The sequence below is a fragment of the Fistularia commersonii genome, chromosome 2 (genome assembly GCF_037954325.1).
Source record: "Fistularia commersonii isolate RoL2024-O1a breed Wild chromosome 2, RoL_Fcom_v1.0, whole genome shotgun sequence".
NCBI lineage: Eukaryota > Metazoa > Chordata > Actinopteri > Syngnathiformes > Fistulariidae > Fistularia > Fistularia commersonii.
Genome location: NC_141285.1, coordinates 18,832,591 through 18,849,956, shown reverse-complemented (window position 1 = coordinate 18,849,956; position 17,366 = coordinate 18,832,591). Strand labels below are relative to the sequence as shown.

The window sequence follows — 17,366 nt, the reverse complement described above, 5'->3', positions numbered from 1 at the left end:
ATGTTGAACAGATATTGAATTCAGTTAAATAAAACACAACATACACATTTATTCTTGGAAAATCGTGTTACTTATACACAGTATTGTTTGTGGGCAAATTTTCAGAGGTAAAATGGGATCAATATCATTGAGAAAGGTTTGTTTCCATTTGGGTATCAAAATAATGTAGATGTAATATTGTGATTAGTGTTAGGGGCTATGACAACTCCATTATTTCTCTATTTGTTTAACAATTCATGGAACTATTTTAAAATTACAATTTCAAATAAGCACTGTACAGTAAATCATCCTATTGGGAACCGCATAATCCAACTAAAAGACATACAAAAGGGACAGAAAACACAACCATATGCCTTAAAATAACCTACTCCACTCAAAACATACTTGCTAAAGCAGTTTGAAAACATCAAGGATGCTGGTTCCTAACCCAACATCAACCCTGACATAAGTACTCCCAGTACAAATGAGAGGAAGGGACTGGCAGTCAGTGACTTCTCTCTTGTTTAGTGAAACATTAACAGTAAATCCTTTTTTGTTCAGGATCATGGATCAAATATTTTCATAAGAGTGGAAATCAAACATGTCTTTGTAGAAACACGCTGATGAGTTGAAAAGCCAACCATCCCACAGAGCCTCTTAGCAGCCAAGAATCAAAGAGCCAGCCCCAGGCTCACCCAACATTGGAAAAATAGATATACATATTCATAACTGAGAAAGCTGAGGTGATAAGACTCTATTATTCATCTCTGCCACTTATTTTGGCATCACTTACATGACAGCTGGCAACAAACAATAATATTCGACACTGATGAAGCTGTCAGTTAAGCTCTGTTTAACTCACTGTACGGTAGCAAGTCTCTGACAGCCATTGTGTGATATTGTGAACGCATGTATATATGCTTGTAAAAGGGGTCTATGCTGATGTGCCCAGCTCATTTAAATCAATGGCCAGCCTCTCATTTAATATTGAAGTGTACAGTTCAAATGCTTTTATGGACATAAGCCAGATTTCCGTGTTTGGATAAGTGCCAGTATTTATGCAAGCTGAGAGGTTGTTAGACACATGAAAAACCTGGTATTGTGACTGCTGAAATCTGCACATAGGGCTTGGCAAACCATCGACGAAAAAGTATCTCCTAACTGATATACTATACCATAATTTTTTATGGTATAGTATATGGTAGATAACTTTATAGTCAGATCATTGTTTCCTTTGCATTGATATCAAAATGATCAGACAACACTTGTAATAAACTGGCAATATTCAACTTTAAACAATACAGTGAAAATAAGTAAGAATTTACCTTAAAATATTGTATTTCTTGTTTTGTTCTTGTAAGGATTTGTCTACAAATCTACCTGATGGTATCAGCTAGGGATTAGAATTAAGAAGTAAACCTTTCAAATCTCTGAAATTATTACTTTAAAAAAAATATTATTTGAGATGAGGTACTCAGCTGCATGGGGAAGCCTTTAATAAACATTTGAGTATGATTGGAATGAAACTGCACCTTGTTATGCTGGAGAAACACTGCAGGAGTATTTCAGACCTTTAATGCAGGTCATGCCACTTCACTAAATTTGTGACTAACTTCTCATAAAAGAGCCAACTATTAATTAACAACCACGATTTTTATTTTCCTAGCAGTAAAAACAACACAAATTTTAATCTTATAGCAGAAGAAAGGGGTCTTACGTCATTACAATACTGCAACTCAAAGGAAAGCATTACTAACAGGCCAAATAACTGAGTAAGCAGGTCAAAGTCCGGGGAGACCCATGGTGTGTGTGGTTGTCTAATGCTAACAAAACAGTGCATAATACAGCCATGAGCCAATGCCACCCTGCCTAGCCAAAATCCCAGAGGCCTTGTCTAAGACTGACAGGGACGCTTTGCCAAACAGTATCAACAGACTTATAAAACAAGCCATTAAAACTTTATCTGCATCATAACCATTGAAATAATACACCTTGGACAGCTCTAGGAATTAAAAAAAAAATCCCTGAGGTATGTAACTCTGCTCATGCATTGAGATCATCTCTGTACTGCCATAAAAGAGAAGATGATCATTTGTGTGAAAAAAAAATCTTCAAACTCAACATAATCAGTCACTAAAATGTAGCGATCCACCTTCTACTGCTATTTAAAGCAGCTGTTGGATGGAGCGCCGACATACTCAGTGTGCATACTGTGCTACTACAGATTGAAACATCCTATCAGCCTGCACATTTACAGATCCATTAGCATTTAAATATGCAAGAGCTGTGCTCCTTTCAAAATGCCATTTTATTCTGCTGCAAGGAGAGTTCTCCAGTTGTCATAAACAACTTTTTTTTATTCAAGGACCTTTTCAAATGTCAGGGCCAATCAAACAACACGACAGGTCTCTGGGTGAGGAAAAATATAGCCTTGAGGACGGAGAAGAAAAGCGGACTATCATGCATATTCATGTGATTGGAAGGTTCAGAGTCTGCTGTCTTCAAGAACTATGAACAGCGGCAAATCAGTTTGTGTGGTAAGACAGCTGAAAAAAAGCAGGGCTTTTCTCTTTTTCCTCCCCTTCTTCATGTCCAAACGTCAGTGTCAACGATCCACAAAGGGCCAGAGCTCTGTGCACTTGTGAGTATCTCCCAAAACTCTAAATCTTTTCCCCCCTGTAAAGCCGTCAGCAAGATTGGGCAAAAAGTTTTCCACGTGAAGTGATGCTCAGCAGAAAGGCAAACAACTGAGCCACCCCTCCTCTAGCCTGAGCCCACTTCAGCATTTTAGACATCTCTTTCAGTTTACACTTCCCTAACATCAGCAGGATAGATCCTCCTGACACAAGTATATGTCAGCTGGACAGGAGTACGGGCTCTGGCACGACACAATGCAAGCCTTCCATCTCTTCCTCAACTCCCCTACCCCCACCCGCTCCTCCTCCGCTTGCCACCTCCCCTCTGAGACGCTGAAATAGAAGAGAAGGAAGGAAAGAAGGGACAAAAAAGTAAAGCCTAACATGAGCCTGTGCTTTCAGGTACTATGTATAAATGTTTTATCCTCTTCAGAAAAATTCAGCAACTCAAGATGGTCAGAACTGTGCTGTTTTCAGTTTTCTTCTGCCTCTTTTCCTTCCTGTCTTCATTAATGTCTGCCCCTTCTCTGGTTCCAGTAAGGCACACTCATCTAGGAGGACATTATTAACAATCAGCGTTATCAACCAGCGTCGCAACAGCAGTCGACTGTTTCGTAACAATGCTTACATGCTCATAGAAAGCCTCTTCTTTGCCCCAGCTAGAGTAGCAGGCACTCAGGACAGCCTGCTGTGTGCAGATGGTGCTTTGTCTCTGCTAGTTCTTGCAAATAAAAAATGTGACAGGCAGACACACAAGCACACATGTATGTGTACATATTGAAAGATTAACTTAATGAGTAATCGGACAGGGCTTGCAAGTGTTGCAAAACTGAAAAAGAAGAGAGGTGAGACAAAGAAGACCAGAAAGATATATTTCCATAAAGTAAGGTGCATATTTCTCTATTTTCTCTCAGCCTACCTTTTTTGATCTATCGGATCCTAACCCCTCTTCTTATGTTCTTAATATGTACATTGGAAAGGTATTATAAAACTCTTTAAATGAAAATTGTCAGTGATCCATGAGGTGTAGGGCCACCACACTGCGACAATTTATACTAGGTAGGCGGTTATTATACAGCTATCTTGTCTATGCAATCTCATATTGTTCGAAAATACAAAAAAAATTAAAAATCCGTCAGCATCATTCCAGTGGAGCCAAGAGCTTGATTATCTGACAATTCACACCATTACTGAATTGTTCAGTATATCTAGCTTACAGCATCTACAGCATCTAAACTGATGTGCTATTTGAATTCAAAGTAATATGGTTTCATCTGTCACTTGGACTGGGTAATTAAAACTGCTATATTGTGTCATGGATTTGTAGTAGGCAAATACAATTAATCACACACACAAATAATTATGACTATTAATTAATTCATGTTATTTTTATTTCTTTTAAACTTTCACACAGCGGTAAAGCCATCACTTAACTACTGGCTGATATTTAGCTATATCATCCAACCTAAATTTATCTTCACATGAAACTGAAATAGGTTTGGACACAGGTTTGGACTCCTGCTTTGCAGCTTCTACCAGTCGCGTTCTATTTCTTGCTGAAGTCATATGATGACCTCATGCCGGAATGCAATGCCACATGCATGCTTTTTTGGTCATACACCATTTCCTGACAACTGAAAGCAACTGTGAAAATTTGCAGTAACTTGAGATATGGAAGAATACAAAAATAAAGTGATCTTCCAGATTGATATTTCATTGGGTCATGCTAAATGAAACAGGTAAGTGTTCTCCAAATTCCTACAGACAAGCAGACACAGACCAAAAACACAGACAAATGCGCATGCAAGAGTACAGGCAGCATGGAGGGAAGTTAGACATTGTAAATTTGCAGATACTCCTCACAATTCAGTGATGTGGAAATGTTTAAAAAAAAATCCTTGAATGCCATGCAATAAAAAAATTAAAAAATGTGCTGAAAAATTATTATCAAAATGAATTATGATCCAAAATCCCTAAAAATGTAAATGATTGTTCTTTAGTTCTATCTGGTACCACCTAACATGTTTGTATTAATTATTGTCACATGTTTGTAATCATGTTATCAGAAATTTCCATACTTTATGTTCCTGTGAATGTGTGTGTGTGTGTGTGTGTGTGTGTGTGTGTGTGTGTGTGTGTGTGTGTGTGTGTGTGTGTGTGTGTGTGTGACAAAAAAATCATCTTGGCATAACCCATGTCTACTGATAAAGTATTGGATTTTATTTCATATGCATATTTATTGATAAGATACCACTTCTTCCTCTGTACATAGTAATTTGCTAATTTACCATTAGAATCATCCATAGCTAATATAATTATCTTTATGTGAAAAATTCAATTTTGGGACAATCCAACAATCGTCAGAACTATCACAGGTTAGCACTTTATAAATGGATAGAATACTGTTCCATGATAAACCATACTCATTGAATTTAAGCAACACATCAAATCACCCTGTTAAAACCTCTGTTTATACCAAAATGTCAAATCGACGAATTTGCAATTACTGGACTGCAAAAGGTTACTTAAGTACCAGTTTTACCTGAAAAAAAATGTCAGGCACCCAAATGTGTGGTGCCTTGAATGAAATGCCAGATTGATTTGTTACAACAATTATGGTAACATTGGGTATGTGGTGAGAAGAAAACTAAACTGAACAAGAATAGGTCATACTATTTTTATGCTCAAGTGTTACAAATATTCTGTATTGTTTTGCAATTTTGGTTACATTTGACAGCATTGTACAATTTTACATTGTCTTTTTTGTTTTTTTAACATGATCAATTAATTACTTGATTTGAAAAAGGCAGGCACCCATTCATCACTGCTCACTTTTACAATAATTTATGAATGTATGCTTTACACATGAAAAATATGCAAAAAGCTGAAGTGATGTAAGACTTACTTTTAGTGTAAGCTATAAGTGAATCTATTTCCCAATATTTTCTAGAATCATCTCGAACCTTTAACCCCAAACTTGATCTCTGCAGTTCATACTCACTTTCCAAAACATGTATAGATGATGCAAATAAACAAAAATCTCTAGAGCATTTTCCTAAACCCTTAGTTCCCTCGTTACTTTAATGTGTCAAAACAAAATCTGGTTTCAGATATCACGGCTTCAATGCAGAATCACACTTTAGGCGAGACAAAGATCTTTTTGATCTGAAATAATTCTTATCATTGGAATGTTCTACTTTTCGGGGCTTAACTTGTAAGGCTTTTATATTGATGTGAAGTAAGTGCTAAATGAAAGAAAGGGAAAACATTCAATAAAACATTAATTGCAGCTACTTCAATAGACCTGTGGTATAAATCCTCTTTGCGCAGTGGTTTTGTGAATCACTCACTGACTGACATTAGCCCGTACATTTTTTTGTCCTTTGCAGATGGCACAGTGTAATTTCACACCCATTACCTACCCTCCACAATGCATAGTACAATCACATGACAGTAAAATCCTCTCAAACCAACTCCTATGGGAACTTTTAAAAGCCGTTAGTGGCCAAGCCATTGTGGGAATTCTCAGTAGAATTCACAAGAGCTATTTCAGCAGCGTCCAAATTACTGTGTTAAATGGAGTATTAGACTCTGAGAATATGATTAACCAATTGTAATTGCTTTGCCGCTGTGACTTCAAAACAGGCAGCCAATGAACAGTTCCGATTATTTCCTATGTTACTGCTTTTTTTGCTCTTTCTGATTATGAAGTAATCATGTCAACAAAATGCTCCTTGGGCTGTTGCTTCCCAGCTGGACTTATATTATAATACAGCAGAAACACAAGAATGAGTCCTTACACAAGCATGTTACAGAAGATCAGCCATGTACAACAGTGCTCTCTATAAGTGAAAATCATGTTAGCAATCACAGTATACTGACTCCAGAAGTCACCAGGGAATATCTGTTGAGGCAAATAAGACTCCTGGTTTTCAATACAAACACATGCCCGCACACACGCATGCATCAACACTGATAGCTACCATCAAGCACAAGCTGTGTGCAGGATGTCATAAATATGTAAGCATTGGTTTTGCATTTTCCTCCCAGTGATAAATCAAAAGGCCTGATAGGAGCTGCCACAAACATTGTGAAGCTGCCTGTGATGTGTTTGCCTTGGGAGGCCAGCTTTCATATCTGAACACATGCAAGCTACTACGACGTGAGGGGAAGTTCAACCCCAAGAAGAGTTGAAGAAGGTGGATGAGGAGAGGGACACGGCGAGGGGAATGGTGTTACATGCAGGACAGTACTTGGAAACAAAGTAGAAAGACACATGTTCTTATCCGAGTTCAACGCACAATCCTAAATGATTCAAAGCACACCTCAAGAGATGATCTTGTGCTCTACTAAATATGACAAAAACAAATATTAGCCTCTTGTAAGGACCAGCATTTTTTTTGTTTAGTTTTATTCTTAAAAAGGGCTCCACACTGCAGTCTGGCTCTCACTAAGTTCCCCTGCCTTGTTGTGACAATGCCCACAGGGGGAGAGCAGATGTCCGTTGCTAGCAGCACATCTGCATACAGCCTCAATCCCCACCCCTTCGCTGGCCAGACAATGGAGCCGCCCTCCTCCTTCTCCTCCTCCTCCACTTGAGGCTTTCTTCCTCTGGAGCCTCCGATTGCAGTAATAAAAAAAGAGGGAGAAAGGAGAGAGTTGCCTTTTAAGAAACAGTATTGTCTGTCAACACGGTGAAAACGGAGGGCTAATCCTATTCTTCTTATGTGCAGGTGCTAGCATGGCCGCCTGATTGGCTCGCTAATTAAGCACTCGTTAATTAGCTGGCCGCTCACAAGTTAAGTTTTCTATGTGCCAGAGAGAAATGTGCCTGCCCAGCACTTAACACCAAACTTTTTACCCAACTCTCGGCGAACATTTATATATTTTATTTTTTGTAATTAAAAAAAAACCCTACTAATATCCACCCTTCATAAAAAGACTCACGGTGTGTTGAGCTGTTGAGCGTTACGTAATCCGTAATTGTTCCCCGCTCATTAAGGAACTAGAAGCCCGTTTCCACATCGTAAGTCTCTGCTAATGTCTTCCCACACACACTCACACACACACACGACAAACACACACGCTACTCCCACCCTCCTTGTTGATGGCGCAGGGACACATGGACGGCGACGAGAGTGTAGCTTTTCCAAACTACACCCCGGCGAAGCAACCACACTGAAAAATTCAAAACATCACCTATGCGATAATCTCGAATCCTACCTCGACTGGACGATTACTGAGAGTTCGAGCTTCGGCTTTGGGGGCTCCGGAAATAGCATCGCAGGCTACGCATTTTCGAATTCGCTTGTTATCTCGGATTTAGATAATGATCCACCTTTTAGATGACATGGAAATATATAAAAAAATTCAAAAAACTTAATCCTGAACGGGACAGATCTCCGGCGCAGAGAAAACAATGCCTCGCTTCGGGTTTTTTAAACGTTAGGGGGGAAGTAGCCCGGCGTGGCCGCCCGTCCTGCTGTTTACTTATACGGTTCATAAACACTGCTATTCTTTCCCTCCTGCCAGAATTGAGAGGTGTGTATCAGTTTGCTTTTCCTTTTTTTCCCTCCTCTCGCTTTTTGAGCGAGGCGGAGCCTTTACCCACTTCTTCCCAACAGGCGCGCGCACGCGTACGCGCGCACACCCGCGGGGCTAAAAACACCCCGTAGTTGATGGAGATGGGACAGCGATGCGATCGGTGTTAATGCTTTCCCCATTCTCTTACTCGATAAACTAAAATAACATTAAGATAACATTAGAATATAAATATAAAGTGAAATCGGCTGCTCTATTATCCCTCACCTGTCCCACTTCACAACCGGGCATCAGCAGTCTACTACTATCCCATCTAAGCTGACTACAAATAAACACAATTTTTTAGGTTTATAAAATCATTTTAAAAATATCTGGCCGATGTACTGTTTATATTAAACGCAATCGTTTGTGAATCATATATAATACTGCAGTGGTCTAAATAAAATTTATTTCTGTACATATTTAAGGCATGCAGGATAATAGACTAGTTGTCCTTAATGTGAAAATGATTCTGCAGAAGGGGGGGGGGCGTTAAAATGCCGTATTCTGCACTGCTCTCTAATGAAGGATTTCAAAATGTTGTCACTGCACACTATCAACTGATGGATAAAGGCTGGCTCGTGTGTCGCTTTAATATCAATTTTATGTTTTTGTGCACTGGCAGCTCCACATTTGCAAGCTGGACTTCATTACAACTGAAACAAAGTTTTGTAAAGTAGTCAGACTCCCAATGAAAATTGGCACTTTCACAAATGAAGATGAAAAGGACCTTCATTTCTTCACATAAGTCATTCTACACACTGATGTGCAAATCCTCAAGCATATCAGTGATGTAACAAGGAGAGAAACAAGATTTCACATGAAAAGGAGACTTCAGCAATTACTTTACTGTATTGACTAAGAGGGACACCAATTGTTATTCAGCCTTGGATGTGACTAATAATATTCCGAAAAGACTTTGGATATTACCCCACTTATAATATTTGTCTACACAGACTGAAAAATGAAGAAGCCTTTTTCATTATTTCAGCTGGTCTGTTAGTTACTTCTCAATTGTAATAGTCCAGAGAAACTGGACACTACACACACTCTACAGACAGTATGGAGAGTTGGATTATTCACAGTGATCAATCATTTTTTCAATCACATGCAGGTATAGACATGTATTGAGAAGATTAATTTGAATAATATCCTATCATACTCATGACAAATTATCTTATAAAAGACAAAAATGGCTTCTACCTTCTGATTTCCAAATAGATAGATGTTAATTAACGGTTCCTCCTATTACGATTGATGTAGCCACTGCAGCACTAACTTGTATCACCTCCTATATTTTCTAATGTCTTTAGTTTTCAGTCCTCTTGATCCCCAGATTTCCAACACAAGTTTGAGAACTTCCCATTAACTCTATAGAGAGCTATTTAAAGAAATAATAATAACTGCATGCAGAAGATTAATCTTTCATGCATCTCTTATGGTTTTCTGCATCACTGCTATGTGAGGTCCCAGGCCTTGGGGCTTTTGGCCCCGTCCCGAGAGCATCTTCCCCTGTGGTAATTTTGTCTGCAGCACAATGTAACCACTGGGCAGCAATCCAAACACTCTAAAGATCAACACCAGCCAACAGGGGACACCAACAGAAGCATATGTTTGGAATGGCAGAGGGAATAAATTGCAGGAGGGATGAAAAGACAACAGAAAGTATTGTATTGCCACTTCAAAGTTTTGTTGGTATTAAATCATCAGTGAGCAGATGACTGAGACATGAAATTCAAATATTACCATTAACATTACCAAACAATTTGTCAGATTCTAATACCAAACCACTGCTGGAAAAATATCACTACAAACGTAAGGTTATTTGTGTAATAGATTATTAAAGGTTGCAATCTGTGACAAGGTTATCCTAAAATTCCTCCCGTCAGCCTGTCTATGGAATTCCAAAGAAACTTTTTTATGTGGGTTTTACCTTGCAAAAGGCTGTGTTTGCTAATTATAATCTTACCTTCTGTTGTTTTACTGCAGGTTATTTACTAAAGCATCTTACTGTTGATGTGAATGCGGATTTACATTTGCACATTACAAAGAAATGGAGTAAAACTAATTGAAATCGTTCACAATATGTTCAACATTTTCTTCATACTCTCAAGATGTAAGCATATCAATCTGATTCTGAATTAATAGACCCCTTTGGATTATCGAAATGTTTCAGTTTGATAATGTGATTTGCTTTGTTTATATACAGTAGTGGGTGTTAGAAGATGACAGACAACACACACATCTCTAATCTGTTTCACTGTGAGTACTTGAGAGGATCAGTAGTGTGCAACGGTATATTTCTGCAGAGAGACATTCTTACTTCCCTCAGATCCTCCTGGCAGAAATCTGAGTGTTTGACCTTTTTAAAATGCAAAGCGATTCTTCTACTCCAGAGAGTGAACAGGAGGCTCATGATTGTGCTACTAAATTTGAGGGACTTAATGCAGTAACTCACAGAGAGAGAGTGAGTGAGGGAGGGAGAGAGAGAGGGAGGGAGAAATAGAGGGACCTCTTCGGCACCTGCTGAAGTCTTGACTTGGTTACGGGGATACAATAACACCTCCAAGGGTTATGTTAATCTTTAAAGACGGGTTATTCTTATGCTGCTCCACTCTTTAGCTAATTTGAATGAATATTTTACCGTAACCTTGAATCAGTCTCTCGTGCTTAACCACCCAATTTTATAACATTCTCTTTCTTGTTCTCGCATTCCACATGATAACATACCAAGCATTTAATTATAGGGGTATTTTCTGAAAATCATGATTGCTATTCATTCCATCCTTCCAGAAACAATTCATACATCTTTATCCCCACCATATAGTCTGCTAGTTTTCCAAATGACCTTGAATCGAATGCTGTGTATAACCAAGCTACCTTGGAGCGGACCATTATTATTCAAAATCGGCATTTCACATAATTCCACCTGTTTTTTTTCCTAAAGAAAAGGGAGTGCAGGCAATTGGCTATTGGTGGCTGAGTACTCACAATTAGCAGACCAAATGTCTATATGTTTAATTTGGAATTGAACAATTTATGACACTCTTCATAGCATTTTGAAAAGACTTGGAAGAGTGTCATTTACATTTAATTGTATTATCAGATAGTAGGGAATTGGTCATTGTACGGCATGTACCTCCTTCACTGTAGGTGCACATTCAGCTGCTTTCAATGGTACAATGTGACTCAAAAGAACCATTCTGACTGCACTCACATCCAATTACGCAGCACCAAAGTAAGACCCCTGACACATTTGTAGCAGCTGCAAAGACACTGATACCTTCATTGTTTTATACTTAAGTCTCAGATAGAATGCAAATTAGGCTGATTTGCCCCTTTGGCTTGAGAAAAATGTGAAAACACATCATTAGACCCGTGATATTTCTAGATATATTGTCCTCCTCCAACGACAGTTAAAAGAACACTGGATGTTGAGGAGTAGTGCAAGCTGTAGGCAAAGAAAACTGAAGGAAAAACAAATTGATTAAACTAAAAAATTCTAGGGCCCCCCATCCAATTTGAGGGGCATGTCAAATAGCTAGTTTAAATATATTTTTTCTCAATTTTCCTAAAATAATCACATTGTTTATGTTACATAAAAGGGACAGTAAACGCAAGGTGAGGAGGGTTTAAATCAAATTCTGAAATGTGGAATTTAATGGATTTTTTGGCAGCTGGTCAGTATCACAAACATATTGTAAGGAAATGACCACAAATTAACGTGGCTTTTCATTTTTCATAGCTACACAAAACTCTTGTCAGCTTCTGACATACAAAATAGGTAATAAGTTGCAAACACAAATGTGTCAGCAGTCATGGCTAATAAATATGTTAAAAACATTACATATTAGTGTTGATTAAAAGAAATATAACTGAAAATTGTATTGTATGAAAAAAATCAAATGTTCGGTCAAACTATGGTCTGAATGATTAACTGTACCTCAGATGATCTATTTGCAGTTTTCATAACACTAAAATAATTATTCTTGAAGTAATTATCCTTTGGACCTCTGCTTGCTAAAAATTCATTGACATTTTTGCCCCATTTTCAAATGTATGAACACAATTGGGAAGCCAAGTGAAGAGAGAGGAACAGCGCAATGTAAACTGTGGTGTTTAGCAGGAATTTCTATAGCTTTTCAGTGCCGTAAATTTCTTCTTTTATATTGCGGTTATGCCACATCATCAATTTTAAAAGCTATTTTTACGGACCAGGAGAACTTTGGATACATTTTCTTCCTTCTCATAAAGTTTCAAGTGAAATGTGTGCAGCAGATTGGTCATTGTTTGCAATGAACTCGAATTATATGCTATCTGTATCTGTATGCAAAATGTGGTTGGAGCTTTGTACGGAGGAATATGATTTGCTGCAAAGATATGTCTTGGGAGACAGTGTTTGCAGCTGTGCTCAATGCCAAGATCCCAGGCCACTGAATCTCACAGCTGCAGTGAGAGGTCTGCGTCTAACAAGCATTAAGCCGCTCGTCTAAACACATGTAGACACACAAATACACACCTGGTGATCTTCATAGCAGAAGCTTATCAAGGGGGAAAATGAGATCACCAGGAACCTTTAAAACTGACCTTGGCCTCTGGAGAACTGATGACCATTACTGGAACAAGGACTCTGGGCTGCTGCAAAGGAATCAAAGCAATTGGTACTCTGAACAGCGACACAGACCGAGAATTTCAGCTGCTGTAAATGGACTGATTTTCGGATGGGAGGAGCCTTAAGTTGGACAGGTAAGCACAGTACGTAGACTCTGGACAATGTGGTGACTGTGGTGACATTGTGGTTCGGGCAGAATTCCAAATATTGGAACTGGATGAAATGGGGCCCTTGAGGAAAGGTCATGTAACAAGCCTTGACATTTTTTATAAAATGCTTCCAAAAGAGAGAAAAAGGAAAATGCATTAAAAAAAAAAGATAATAAAAACACAGCAGTGAGACTAAAAAGAAATAAAACCTTTTGAAACATGTAATTTAAGAGCAGGATCTCCATGGCAATGCTTTATTCATGACACATCTGCAATGAATAGGTAATGGACAGAATGCACAGCTTTGTTGGGTTAGAACAGATGCCAAAATTGAAAACCAAAAATCTAGATTCAGTATGGAGAAAACAAAAACATTTTGCTCTGCACCTGGTGTCAAAACAGAAGAGCCTTTAAAAACAAACAAAATAAACAAACCAAAAAAAAAAAACATACGCATACAATGTAGCACAAATCTTCCTTCTTGCAGTTATTTCTACAGTATGGCAAATCCACCTCTTGTTTTCAAAGCTTTATTTTCCTCCCCTCCAACAGGTGCAAAACCTCTCAACACATCAAAGAGACACAGGCACCTGTGAATAAATCACAGCAAATAGTAAGAATCCAGACTGGAGTCTCCGAACACCAAAGAGGCAGGATTCAAAGTGTCTGATTTAATATTCATGAAGTGCATGGCTTTTGGCGGTTGAATGCTTGTTTACCGAGATGTACCCTCTGTCCTTGTGAGAAGATTTGATAATACAGAGAGCAACTTTATTAAGCATATTCTTGGTTCTACGAGGCAAGACATGTATGACAGCCTAACATGACACATGCAATAAGCTATGCGTTCACACATATACAAACACAAAAGCACTTTCAGCTGTAATGATCATCGCTCTACTTTAGCATGTTCCCCTTAGAGGTCTCACTCGCCTGTGAAGTATTAAAACGCCTCCCCAGCATTCTTACAAAAAGATAATGAGGGTTTCTTATAATGAAGTGTTGGTGACTTCAGTGCCAGGGAGTTATCCGTCTGGTGGCTGCTCCACTGGAAATTTTTAACGCCCATAGGGGCATAGAGGGGGCCGACAAGCAGTCCAGACCAGACAGTATCACATGTTAAACACAAGCACAGGTGCTATTCATTAATAAAATGTCATGTCACACACTGTACTTCTTTTAAAGTAAATTTGGCTAAATTGAGGCATGGCTATATGGTCCCATTATTGCAGTGTAGTAGCACTTCACATGTGCATCTTTTTTTTGCGCCTCCAAAGCATGGGCGAAACAACTGGAAAGCCCAACAAACTTGGTATTAGTTGTGCACCTGTATCAGGGGATCAGAATTTTTGGCATCAGTGCATGAGAACACCTCTTAGTGAAATCTGGAGAAGTTCCAGATGGATTTCTCACAGCCTTCCTACTTGTTGTTTAAAATCTTTGACATCTACTTCACCTTTGAAAAGTGAAAGAAATCCCCAGGTTGGGACTGTGTGGGGATCAGTTAATTACTAAAGCCTGGAGAAAGCCTGTGAGGGGAAAAAAAAAACATCTCTCTGGTGGGTGCTCAGAGAAAGAAAGCAGCTGGTCAGAATGTACTCTGGAGAAAACATCAGCAATTGGGGAGAGTGGTCGGGCATACTCATCATTTAAGTGCAGCTTTTCTATCACTCCCACGCTACCTTCTCTCAACAAAGGTAAACACATATACATACTGAACCTGTTGCCTCACAACATTAAGATTATGACTCATATCAACCAGTGCATCCATTTGATGTTTTGCTTAAAAATAAGATTCTGCACCAATTTATTTGTCCATTAGCATTATTTTAAAAAGTATGTACTTTGCAGAATTAGTTAAGTTTTGTAAGTACTGATGGCGGGGAGGGTGGAGGACAAACATGGAGCTATCTTGGACAATCCTTCCCACACCCTGCATGATGATCTGTGGCTGATGGACAGCTCTTTCAGCCAACGGTTCATCCCACCCCGTTGCAGAACTGAACTCTTTAGACGCTCCTTTGTGCCCACGGCCATCAGACTGCATAACAGCAGTCTGGACGGTACACAACTCAGGCCGGCTGGAGGTGCATCTGTGCTACTACAACCTGACTACCTCACCCCATTCACTACCTCACCCATTCGCATGTCATACCCTAACTCTGTTGTCTTTTTTATTCTTGTTGTTCTCAGCCCACTTGCATCCTGCCTATATTTGTCTTCTTATTTTATTCCTGTCATTGCTATTGTCACTGTTTCTGCTGTCATTTAGTTTTGGCTGTCTATCTTCACACTTACTGTCTTTTTTTTCTCTCCATTCTGTTGTCCATTCTTATTCTTGATGTTCTTGCTGTTGTTGTTCTCTCTGCTGTCTATTTAATTGTGGATGTCTTTTGCTATTTTCCAATTCTCTTCTAATTGTCTCTCCATTTATATTCATATTCATATTTATTGACACATAATTGTTACCTCACTGCTGTGAGGTACTTTAGAGAATTCATGCAGACCTGCTGCTCTCTTGTGGCCAAATGTTGAACAACTGTTACTTTAGATGAGCCAGGCTCTTAACACATATTAATTGTTATTTTGTGTTTATAGGTTATAAAAAAAACACCCAGAATTCTGAGTTACTGATCCAGAATATGAATAAACCTTTACATTTCTCAGATCTATCCTCACTTTATTTTTACAGAGCATTTTTTTGTTTTGCATACCAGAACGTTTGGATATTTACTAATTTCTTCTTGATACCTCTATGAACATCAGACAAGTGACAAAAGTCACACTCAAACTATTTCTCTATATGAATTGTGGAGAAAAAAAAAGCATTTTTATATAGTTGTTTTTTTTATCCTTACATTCTTAACACAATCACTGAACTTTTTCAGTGTTCCAAGGTTTTCTGTCAATGTTCTTGTCAATATTTCTGTCATAAAATCCATTATGATGTCATTAATTGCCACAACCCAAACATATTCAATTTCATGACATTGAAAGGGAAATAAATTTTAAATACCGGTATTCAATATAATGAGCTGAGATTTCAGAATTTCAAATTAATTTTCACCCAAAAAACTGTTTAATTGTTTGATTTAAAGTTGCAGCTCCAATTTGATGAATTGACCATTTAAGTAAATTAACTAAACCTTATAACATTTTGTAATGCCTCTGTAGATAAATAAAACATTGCTGTATAAGGATACCTTGATTCTTGCTGATTTCTCTGATTCATCCGTTTAAATGTGTCTAAGTTAGTTGATGAAACGAAATGTCCAAGATGTATCTCGGAGTTTGGAAGACTGAGTGGCTGGGAGTTACTGTTAAACTCAGATCTTTCCAAACCACATGAACTGATCACCTGCCATTTCCAAGGCCGCATCAACACACTTTTTCTTGTGGTTGCGTGGGAACCTCCTGGTGCGAGGCTGGACATTATCAGCCTGCCGCACCACAAAGTCAGTTTGGTAGGCTGAGAGGTGAATTGCAGTCTCTTCAGTGCTTGTGTCAGCTCCACTGTGGCTCAGACAGAAATGGGAGTTGTGATGCCTGCGCTCATCAAGACACTTCCTTCGTCCCACACCCTGAAGTGCAAGGGCATACTTTTCACATTTAAGGACGTCTGTGGATGAGATAAAATTCTAATAATGCCCTTGTTATACTCACATTGTTGAAAACCAAGATATTTTGTTTTAAGGCATACTTGTTGTCATGGTCAGAGTAAGGGTACATCACGGAATTCTGTAAAGAAAAACAGTGAATAAGGCAAAACAGGACACAAGTATGAATAAATACTGCACTGAAGTGGAAAGGGATTAAATGGCAAATTGTGTCTTTATCCTAGATAGGCTTTTGTAGGACATGCCAGAGTGTATTTTAAAGGCTTCCAGAGCAACAGGATTAGAATGTGAATTACAGGCAAAAACACAAACACACACCTGCTTAGATTTCCATTTCGGATCGCATTCAAAGCTCAGAGCTTCTGGCAACGATTTCACCTGACTCAGCATTTCCCCAGTGCTTGTGGAAGTCTTGTGAGTTCTTGTCTCATTTCTTTCTGGATGAGCAAACTGAGAGAAAAAAAATTAAAGGTGTAAAGACCAATATAATCGCATATCTGTTGATAAAATGAAGGCTCTCTTACCCATTTAGAATCACTACTCATGGAAAAACATTTGCCACCTTTAAGCATTTCAGTAGTTTGGAAAGACACTACTAAGTTCACTGTGTTAAGTTTCATAAATGTCTCACACAACCTGGCTTACTTGACAACTAAAACAAACATTGGTGGCTATGGAAACATTCTGTAAACCAACAACCTGAAAAGTTACCTCAGTTTGTTGTGGAGACACAAAACCTGATTTGATGGGAAAAGAAATAGAAAATAATACCAATAATGCATAATACCAATAA

General features: G+C 38.5%; 2 protein-coding genes across 3 annotated transcripts in view; both read right to left on the bottom strand.

Moving 5' to 3' along the window:
- The window catches only part of ctbp2a (C-terminal binding protein 2a), a 72,248-nt gene extending 64,069 nt beyond the window's left edge, over positions 1-8,179 (bottom strand). For both annotated transcript variants that reach the window (XM_086171806.1, XM_086171804.1), the window contains exon 1: positions 7,839-8,179. The gene's annotated coding sequence lies outside the window, so the exon portion shown is untranslated. The remainder of the gene's footprint in view (positions 1-7,838) is intronic.
- A 7,798-nt stretch (positions 8,180-15,977) lies between these two features.
- Positions 15,978-17,101, bottom strand: tex36 (testis expressed 36). The gene is made up of 4 exons (XM_086162941.1): positions 17,098-17,101; positions 16,892-17,010; positions 16,620-16,694; positions 15,978-16,537 (listed from the first exon to the last, which is right to left on the bottom strand). The coding sequence occupies exons 1-4, from the start codon at positions 17,099-17,101 to the stop codon at positions 16,283-16,285; spliced, it is 453 nt and encodes a 150-aa protein (XP_086019067.1). The 3' UTR covers positions 15,978-16,282.
- Positions 17,102-17,366: the final 265 nt, after the last annotated feature.